At 39.6% G+C, this 10,925-nt stretch overlaps 1 protein-coding gene across 6 annotated transcripts in view; it reads right to left on the bottom strand.

The window, feature by feature from the left end:
• Positions 1–1,495: 1,495 nt before the first annotated feature.
• Positions 1,496–10,925, bottom strand: part of LRRC4C (leucine rich repeat containing 4C) — a 191,422-nt gene continuing 181,992 nt past the window's right edge. For 4 of the 6 annotated variants that reach the window (XM_057552072.1, XM_057552068.1, XM_057552073.1 and 1 more), the window contains one exon: positions 1,496–4,333. In XM_057552072.1, the coding sequence (XP_057408055.1) occupies positions 2,369–4,291 (1,923 nt within the window). In that variant the 5' untranslated portion in view covers positions 4,292–4,333 and the 3' untranslated portion in view covers positions 1,496–2,368. Of the gene's footprint in view, positions 4,334–5,485; positions 5,638–10,925 lie in introns of all 6 variants that reach the window. The other 2 variants (XM_057552071.1, XM_057552070.1) reach the window with 1 other exon arrangement.

The raw sequence follows: 10,925 nt of genomic DNA, 5'->3' as shown, positions 1-10,925 counted from the left end.
TGCTTGACTTTGTTACCTAAATTTTTAATTCAAGTTCACCTTTCATTCTGGTAGAATTTATCTAACTGCTTAGCCACCCTTCACAGTTGAAAGGAATTGTGTGCTGGAGCTAACTCCTTAAGAATTATAAGTTCAAATGAAAGAAGGCTTACAATCAGCAAAGACAGAGCTTGGAGAGCACAAACCAAGTAGAGAAGGCAGGATTCTTTCCCTTATGGATTTATACCAGTCTTCTTTGCATTAGCACTAGATATTCCTTGGTGAGTTGTTTGGTTGGTTGGTTTCTAAGCTGATCTACAGCTTAGAAATATATTAAGTACATTCAATACTGAATAGCTTCACAAATGACAGCCAGCATGGGTTTTCCCTTTTCTTGAGTCTTCTCCACAGTAAAAGCAAATGTGAACTGTGTTCCTAACAAAGGGAGGTAGGAAATGAGGGAGAAAAAACCCCTAAAGAATGGTGATCAAAAAATAGAGGCAAGATCCTTGTGTGGTCTCATTCATTTGCTATCTCTTCCTCCCAGTTCTCTGACCTATTTTGCTAGTAATGATTGGTTTTTCACACCTGGAGATCACAAAACCCTGGTGTGAGGTCCAGCCTGCGGAGTTATGTGTGAGTATGCAAGCTGCTCATTCATCAGGAGCTGAAGTTTTCCCTAGCTTAGTCAACTCTTGTCTCACCAATGAGGTGGCAGTTTTCAAGGGCCAGTAATAAGAGATGTATATTTTCACTATGCTTCACATAGATAAAGACAGAAGTCAGACACATACTATATTAAAATATCAGAAGAGTGCTGAGGTGCCAGTAACCAGAAAGTTCCTTTTTAACTTGGAAGCTAGTGTATGTTTCATACCAAAAAATTCCTCCAGTTCCTTGAAGTACCTTTAGTGAATTACCAGTGTATTAGCATTGCTACCTCTTGGTAAGCATCCATCTGTCACAACAAATCCATACACTTCTTTACAGCCCTACAGCCCTGCATTTGGAAGAAGAGAGTCAGCTCTTCCAGAAGGATGGAAGAAACCATGAGGAGGTTTTGGTAATAACAGTAACTTGATATTTTGAAACTCTAGGGTCCTGATTTTCAGCCTTCCACCTAACCGTAAAATTAAAGCTAGCCCCCAGTAATAAACTGATATTTCTTTAATCATATTATATAGATTGTGAGTGATTCAAAATCAGAAACCAGGTCTTGTTAATAGTGTGTCCACACACTAACATCACTGTTTAACACACAGTAGGTCTTTAATAATTATTGTTGAATTGAACTGAGTTTGCTGACACTCAGCACCAAAAATGATTTTTCAACTTGGATAATTTAGTGTACCTTTGCATTCTGTGGTTGCACTTCATTTAGCCAGCAGAATTTTATTTAGGAGACAGAGAATAAATTATACTGAAACTTTCTTTCAAGTGGAATTGAATTTACTTCACAAAATCATCATTTTTTAATCTGAGCATTCTACAAAGGGTGACCCTAATGAGAAGGAAAAAACACCACAGCATCCTTGAATATAGATCAGAAACTCAAGTCATCCAATGAAACAGGACCCTGTAGAGATTGGTGCTGTGATTGGAGATTACTATAATATTATCTTTCTTAGAAAGTAGGAAATCTAATTACCTTCAAGTTTCTCACATTTGAGCCATACTACAAATGAGTTGTGTCCAGGTACAGAAAAACCAACAATATTTTATTTATAATATTATTTTTAGCTTTTGAACTACAAATTCAGGTTCTAGATTTGTTTAAAAGATCATGGGTTTTATAGATGTTCATATGTAAATTAATCTGTTGTTTGCTTACTTTTTGTTTTCCATTGAATGGTCCTCCTCATAAATACAGAACAGGTCATTACATGAAAAATATAAGATCTTGCATTTTTTCCTTGTTCTCTCTTAAAAATCTATTTCTAATATTGCATTCCCCATTGGACTGCTTCATAAGGGCATGAGAGGGGGAAAAGAAAAGACAGAGGAAAAAAAAGAAAGACAAAATAGACTGGCTCTCACCACTAGAATTCACCATAAAAATCTCAAAGTGTAACAGAATTCTTACAAAATTTCCTAGACCAGTTCTTTAGGGAATTGAGATCTCCTATGAAAAATATGGCGATTGGGAAAGGCAGGGACAAGATGTGGGAAAATAGTAAATAAGTGCAGCAAAAACAGGTTCTGAGGAATACACATAATTTTGTCTGCTTTAGATCACAATAGAATTTTTAATAAATAAATTTCTTTTCTTTTTTGTTTTTTTTTTTGTAAAGACACTTTTTTGAAACAGTAGATTTAGCCCAGTCATTTGTGTCATTTTTAATAAACTGTCTTTTTTTTTGATTGTTTGTTTTTCATAACTGTAAATGTTTTAGATTTGAGTCTCTTGGACATTGTCTTTAGAGTTCATTCGGATCAATAACGGTTCATGCACTGAACTGTGTATTGAATTTATTGTGTTAACTGTTGTTGTGTGGTTGAAGGGAGATTTGTAGGAGTTGTAGTGGTTTAGGTGCTCATGCTCAATAGCAGGCATGGGCAGGTGGCTTTCCATGGGTGTGTCTCCTGTAATCTCATCATCCACATTAATGATTTCAACAGTCCTCGTTGGGGCATGATGATTTTGCCGATGGTGCTGCTTCCTCATCTTGTAGAAGATGACCAGCATCACTGCAGCCATGAGCGTAATGGCTACAAAACAGCCAATGATGATTTTGGTAGTCTTCATGACTTCATCGATTCCTGGGATCCCACTGTTTATATCAGTCACGGGGATGGTGAATGTTTTTTCTGTTGACCTTGTGCTCTGTGGCGTGAGAGAGGTGGTCACGTTGGTGGTCTCCCAGTCGATCACCGGAGTGGGACCCACATTGTTATCTGTGGTCCTTGCCTCATCCTGAGAAGGTTCCATAGTCTCTACTGTGACGGTTGAAAAGTACGAGAAGGGAGTAGTGTTTGCTGCAGTAACATTCAGGGTGGCTGAAGCAGTGGTATTTCCAACAGAATTACTCACCATACACGTGTACATGCCTGTATCTTGCACGGTTACATTCGTGAAGTTTAACGTGCCATCGCTGAGCACGGCTATCCGCACTTTGTACGCCCCATGTGTCATGACTGTTCCGTTTGGAGTAATCCAAGATACAGAAGTCAGGGACGTGGAGGCCCGACATTTCAGCTCAGCTGCCATGCCTTCAGTGACATTGAGGTCTGCTGGGGGCTCCACAATGACAGGAGCATAGCATGTGAAATAATTCTGGTCAAGCTCCCCAATGTACCTCCCTTTCAGATTGGGAGGGGTGTTACACCGGGCACAGCAAGCTGTGTTGGAGGGGGCCATGTCTTTTATCCACCAGCTGAGCCACAGTATGTCACAGTTACAGTTCCAGGGGTTGTGATGTAAGTGTATCCGTTCTAGATGATGCAAGGGTGTGAAGAGGTCATGAGGCAGTAATGTTAGATTGTTGTGTGCCAGGTTGATCTCCACCAGTGACTGAAGGTTATCAAAGGCATTCCGTTCAATCACTTGAATCTGGGACTGTATCATCCACAGTTTTTGAAGGTGCATCAACCCCTGGAAAGAGCCAGGCCTGATGGCAGACAGATGATTCCCAGAAAGATCCAGCTCATCTAGTTTTATGAGCGGCGTGAGGTTAGGGATTTCTCGGAGGTTGCACATGGCAAGGTTCAAATACCTCAAGTTGGACAGACCTTCAAAGGCACCTTCTGAGATATACGAAAGCCTTTTTAATTCCCCTAAGTCTAGCCGGCGCAAAGAAGGGATTCTGTTAAAAGCATAAGAAGGGATGCTTTCGATGGGGTTGTTTCGCAACCAGAGCTCCTTCAGTTTAGACAAATATACAAAAGCTCCATTTGGGATGGTCGTAAGACGATTGTCAAAGAGTTCCAGGGTGTTGAGGTTTGCCAGACCATTGAAGGCCCCAATTTCAATTGTTCTGATATGATTCCTACTCAACTGTAGGATTTCCAGGTGCCTCAAGTGTTTGAAGCTGTTCACTTTGATGATCTGGATTTGGTTCTCATGGAGGTTCAGCAGCCGGGTGTTGGTGGAGATGCCATCTGGAACCTCACGTAGGTTTTTCCGCACGCAAATCACCTTGCTGAACTGGTTGCTGCAGGAGCAGACGGAAGGGCAGGTTTGAGCCCGCACCAGACCAGCCACCACAAGAAGCTGAAGAGCCAGCAGCACCACAAGCAGGGGGTCAAATAAGGCCCTGTTCAACCTAGGACCTATCATTATCTGCTGTGGATGTAAGGTCATCTTGTTCAACATTCATAATTTATCTGGTGTTGGTCCTTCTGGAGTTCAAATAATCTGTAATACAATGAGAGCAGAAAAGAGTATTAGATCTCCTCCAGATGTCTTTCTGGAGTCACTGTATGTAGTGTCATTCATTAAGCGATGTGGCTCATGTTTATAGAGAAGTGTCTCTGTACTTTGAGTTAGCAGCCATCCACAGCCAATATTCCATCAGATGTGCAATCACAGAGAAATGGAAGAATGAGGTAGAGGGCCTTACTGTACTGTTTATCAACCAAGTCTGACCTGAATGCATGAGGACCTAGGAAATGTACCTCACAACTAGGCTCAATGTCCAGACCAGATTGGAAAAGTTCAGAAAATAAAATTGGGGTGGGGGGTATACCAATAAACTAAAAATTCCCTTGCAAAACTATTAATGGCTGGCATTTTATTGAGGATTAGTCTATGTGCCAGGCACCACAGGCTATGGACTTCACAAATAATCCTATCCAAGAATGGCTACATAACTTGCAGGGCTCAAGGCAAAATGAAAACGTGGGATGTCTTGTTAAAAATTATTAAGAATTTCAGATCAGTTACAGTAGAGCATGAAGCCAAGCATAGGCCCTTCTGAGTATGGGGCCCTTTGAAATTGCACAGGCTGCATGCCCTGATCCATTCTTATCCTTACAGCACTCCTCTGAGGAAGGAACTGTTATAGACTCCATTTTCACGATGAAGAAATTTAATAGTAGGGGAAGTAACATGCATGCAGTCACATGGTTAGTAAGTACAGAACCAGGGCTTAGACCGTCAACTCATCGGTCCAGGAGAATATGATCTCAAAATCTCCATGAAAAAGCTTCTGCAAGAATGATGGCAAAAGCAAAATATATTTCACAATTAATTTTGTTAAAATACCTTTCCTTTGGGGGTGACCTGAGCTGTAAACACTGGCAACTTATCATATGGTACCTGTGAAGATACACTGAAATAATGACATGCACAAATATACATAAATTTTAGAGATGTTCATATACAAAAACTCATGACAACAGAGCCAACTGCTACCTATAGGTAGATATACCACAAATTAAATCACACCCCATGAAACATAATGTTTATGCACAGAAAAAATCTCAGTATAACTGTATTATATATGTATTATGTCCCTACTCTTACTGATTTTAAGTAGATTTCTGGGAAGGAAATAAAACAACTCACTTTCCGCAACTCTTCTGGCACAAAGAGGAATTCCAAAGCTTGTGTTACCCAGTATAAACCCCACTCAACTGGCTTATCATGGATTGGGCACCTGTGTAATGACTTCTCCCAAATTTCTCATCTCAATAAACAGTGCCTCTTCTGTGAATCTCCTGGGAAGAAAACAAAGTGTGGAGGCTCACCATATCCAATTCAAAAAGGCACTAAGACAATAATTTAGTATTTATTATGTGTCACCTTGGGCAGGTTACTTACCCTCTCCATGGCTCAATCTTACTTGCAAAATGGGAATGACATAATTACATAACCCTTAGTGTTATTGTCAGAATAAAATTAGTTAATGTTCATAAGGGCTTAGAATAATGCCTTCCATATGGAAAGAACTCAACTTTTGTTTTGTTGTTTCCCTTAGCCAGACATTTTGCTAAGTACTGAGCATACAAGGGTGAAGAATATAATCCTCATCCTTGAGGGAATTCAGAAGGTAAGACAATAGGCAAACAGATGAAACAAAATAATGTATGTTCATTGCTCTGAGACCAAGCCACATTGGTAGGAGGGCGCTGAAGTCAGAGTAACTCAATCTGTGCTGGTAAATCAGGGGATTTTCAAAGAGGAGGGTCATCTGATCTAGATTTTGTAAAAGAAATTGATAAAGAAAAGAAAGAAGAGCAGAGGGGTCAGACTGAGCTAAGACAAGGAAACATGAAGGATGCTAGTACAACCAAGGAACCATAAAAATTCCTCTGCGGTGGGAGAATGGAAAGCCTGGGGAAGAGAATGGGAAAGACGCTGGGATGAGATCGGGTCCAGACTGAAGAGTTGGTTATGCCAAACTTAAGAGTCCCCGTTTTATCCTACAGGTGACATATTCTGTTTATACAAAGAAATGCTATCATCAGCTTTGTTTTTAAGAATGATGATGTTAGATGAACAGGGAGACAGAAAAGTTTTGGAAGAAACCAGCAGCAAGGAGAAAAATTAGGAAGATCCTCCAACTGCTCCAAGTGAGCCTTAGAGAAAAGTCAATGCCAGAGACAAGTGGAGGTTTTTGGTCATCTCTTCCATGCCTACCATCCAAGGTCTTGAGGAGAGAAGGGCTGTCTGTCTCCTCTTTAGGAGTATAACCCTTCTACCAGTGGTGAGCTTCTCAATGTTAATTAGCATTTGTAAATAACTACATCTTCATAGAGTACACAAGACAGAGAAGAGGTTCTTTTCCTATAAAAAGAGATTCTTCACTCAGTAAAGGTATCTGCCATTAGCAGCCCTTAAATATACACCCACATTCACAGAACTGCAGAAAAGGACCTGAATCTCAAGAAGGTGAGGTTTAAAGTCATAGATGCTTTCTGGCTTCAGAGGCTTGTTTTGGTCTCCTTCCCTATGGCAGCAAAGAAATTTGACCACTAGGTGCTGAGTTGTTACTCTTTCTTCCAGCCTTCTGTGGCAAACTGACTTGCTGCCTTTCTCCGGGCTCTTCCAGCTCTAGGTTGACTTTTCACACCATTCAGTACTATGATCACTTGTCCCTGGGTCTGTTTCCTGCACTAGCTTGTGAGCTTCCTGAGGACAGAGGCCATGTCTCATGGTCTCTTCTTAGCCTCCTGACAACACAGTACCTGGCATAGTGATGTGTACCAATGTATTAATCATGCCTTTTATTTTCTGTATTTTCTGATGTTTTGATATGGGGCTTTGCTTATCCTGGAGAGACTGCCCCTCCAAGGGCTAGCTAATTCCTAGAGATAGTAAAGGACGGGCCCACAGGCATGCCTTTCATATTCAAATCAACCATTATGAAGCCAGTACCCCAACCATTTCCTTTATCAGTTTTTACAGGGCTCTTTACACTTGAGCCACTACCCCTCTGCCCTCTTCATCCCAGGGCTAGATACCAGGCAACTGGGATAGCTCCTGTGTTCCAGAACCCACTGAAATGATTCACACCACAACAATGTGGCTGGCAGGCTTCTCACCCTGAGTTAGATTAGGAGTTACCTTTCATTGTAAATTTAAACACAACCTTAAAAACCCTTGTAGATTTCCATTTTAAGTAGAATGTTATGTAAATTGCCAGTGATCATGACCACTGAAAATTTTTCATTCATGTGATTCAGTATTTTCATTGCATATGTTCCCCTTTCCCCAAAACACACTTCTGAAGGTAAGTGGGAATTTTTTTAAAAAAAGAAAGAAAGAAAAAAGAAAAAAGAACAGCACATAAAATCTCTAATATATTAATTGATAGATGCTTTTAGGATTGGGGTCATAGGGCCCTACTCCTCCATCCCTCCTCCCACCTCCCACCCTATGACTCTCTCTAGAATCCTAGGGTCTTTGGCAACAGAGGTGAAAATAACTGGTTGACTGGAAATAGCACAAAAGTGAAAAAGATAAGTCCTTATTCTGCCATTTGCTACCTTTATCCCTTTAAAATATGAAATAACAAAGGCAGCCATGTCCGGTGGTCAGAGAAAAGGCTCATGAAGACTCTGAATTTATATGCCTGCTTGAACCCCCATGACCCTACAACTGGGAGAGTTACTTCACCTGTCTATAGTTTACTTTCCACATCTGTAAAAGGGAAACAAGAGTTACTTACTCAAAAGGCTTTTGTTAGCACTGTCACATAATACAGATAAAATTACTAGCTCATAATAAGTAATAAATATTTATTACATTTTAAAATAAAAAGTGATGGGAGCTTCTTCCTCTTATATAAGATAGGAATAACACTAATACTTATTATTCAAAGCTGTGGTAAGGATGAACTGGAATGACCAGAAACGTACTATCAGTAAATTATCAGAAACATACTATCAGTAAAACATACCGAAATATGATACATTGCTCTTAATTGTAGAGTATATGCGTCTCCCAGTTTTCAATCCCCGGGTTGTTTTATTTTCTATTTCTTGCTTACTTCAAGATCTTTTTGCTATTGCAATTAATGAGATTGCCTGTAAATCAGTCATAAGTAACAATTTATGAATTATAGTTGGTTCAAAGCTAATTTATAACCTGCAGCAAATAAAGCTTCGTACATGCGCTGAATCGAGTAAACTACTATCAACAAAAGGTTTTCTATTTTAAAATCTAAATTATGTTACTTTCCATCAAAAGCCAGGTTTCAACATCTCTTTCAGAAGATGTTTTTATCACATCAAAAGGAAATCAATTTAAAGGTACACACTTCCATTACGATGTCATCTCATAGCATTTATTTACAAATGGATCTGTGTGGGTTTTGAATTAAACTATAATACTTTTAGCCTTGTCCCAGAGGATATCCTGACTTTTGGTCAACAGACCTTTCTTCTTTCCTTACCCATGCTTCAGTGCACTGAAAGACACAGGAGGAACTGCAGGAGGGAGAGTAGCTAATGGGGATGCTTTGTTTAGCACAGTATCATTGCTAAGTCAGCATAGACTGTTGTCTAGACAATGGAACTAGTTTGCAAGCGAGGTGGGAGAAAGATACATTTAGTTAACCACAATCAGCCCTTCCATCTCAACAGACCACATACTCACAATCATATGTATCTGCAACAAACCTCCCTAAACATTGAGAAGCAAAACCCCACATTTAGATAGGAGACTGAGAGCTCCACACCATACCTCACTATCAACATCAACTTGACTTAGCTCTGCCATGGTCTCTATCAGCATCTCTATCCTCTTCTGAAATTCTCCTGCCAAAGCAGTTTCATTGTCCTTAGATAAACTTGCCCAAAGATCGATCAACTCTTTCATGGAAAGCATTAACAGAAGTCTGTGCTCTAGGATTTTTTGAATCTTTTGCTTCACCTCGGTGTTTTCTCCACTCCTGGATTGTTGTATCATAATTCTTACCTGATCCTCATCAAGTTCCCACATTGAACAATTCTCCTAAAAATCAAACTTCCAGTTCTCAATAAATTCTGGCTTAATCTTCACCATTCCATCCATAGACTCTCCTGGACCTCTGTGGGGTGGTGCTTCCCCTTAGTAAGCCAAAAACTCAGCTCTGTCTTACTAACAGTTTGTGTTGGTGACATTTTCAGAATCAACTTTTTCAACAGAACTAAAGATGAGTTATTCACTTAAAATATGCTTGAACTCCAATCTTTCTGTCTGTCTGTCTCTCTCTCTCTGAATTTGTTGCCAACCCAACATCCTACTCCCACACTCTTTCCCTAGAAAATTTTGCTTAGGAATATTCACTTTCATCCTAAAAAAAAAAAAAAAAAAATCACAAAACTATATTATCTGCTTTGGGAGAGGCTGGCCCAACCTTGATGAGTTAATAGAATTTGGTTTAAGCTAGGACTAGGCAAACTTTTTCTGTAAAGGGCCAGATAGTAAATAGTTGAGGCTTTATAGGCCATATGGTCTCCAGTAGCAACTACTCTACTCTGCCATTGTAGCTTGAAAGTAGTACTAGACAAAGGTAAATGAATGTGCATGGCTATGTTCCAGTTAAACTATTTACGGGCACTGAAATTTGAATTGTATATAATTTTCATATGTCTCAAAATTATCTTAAAATTTTTTTTCAACTATTTAAAAATTCCGAAACACTCTCAGCTCACAAGGCATTCAAAAACAGATGGTGGACTAACCTTTGGACTATAGTTTGCTGAGTTCTTGTCTAAATAAACATTGGTTGTACCATTCGTATTGCCAGAGACTGATCAGGTCTGGACATGTGACACAATTCGGCCAATGAGATGCGAGGAGAGGTCAGCTGAGGGGGTTCTGGGATTGTTTTTTTTTTTCTCCCACTAATATGAAGAAAGACAAGGGGAAGGAGTAGTTCTTTGTTCTGTTTCTGGGTATTGTTGTGGGTATAAGATACTGAGAGTTGCTGCAGCCATCTTGTGGCCAAGAGAGGAGGCAGCCTGAGGACAAAGCTGATGTACTAAGGAAGGAAAACATGGAAAGAGGGGCAGAATTTGCGTTTCTGATATTGTGACAAGCAGCTAAATAAATGAATCCTGTAGCAGTTTTTCCTCTGTGTTTTATTATTATGTGCAATAATCAATTCCTTACAGTATAAACAGTTCATTATTTTCCTGGTTACTTACAGCCAGACCTACCTGATGCTTTCATAGTCATTCTCCTCTCTCTCTCTATTTCTCGCTATCTCCCACTTCCCCAAACCAAGAGCAAAGAAAAGGCAAATAAGACAGAAAAATTCTGATTTCTTATACCACTATATACCTGAGACCTACCAAAGAGAACAAAGTAAGATGAGGCAAAATGATTTGCTTATAAGAAAGGGGGCGAGGCTCATCCCCACCTTGCTAAGAAGGCTTTCCATTATAATCATGTCTCTGGATAGCTCTTTAAATTTTAAAGAGTGCTAGAATACACAGGAAAAGGAAAAGCAACAAATTAAATAACATCATTATCAAAGATAGCTCACCTCCCAAATCAAATTTATTTTACAACTATT

This window comes from Balaenoptera acutorostrata, chromosome 9 (assembly GCF_949987535.1).
Source record: "Balaenoptera acutorostrata chromosome 9, mBalAcu1.1, whole genome shotgun sequence".
Classification (NCBI taxonomy): Eukaryota; Metazoa; Chordata; class Mammalia; order Artiodactyla; family Balaenopteridae; genus Balaenoptera; species Balaenoptera acutorostrata.
The sequence above is the reverse complement of the archived record's forward strand: the minus strand, read 5'-3'. Positions and strand labels throughout refer to the sequence as shown.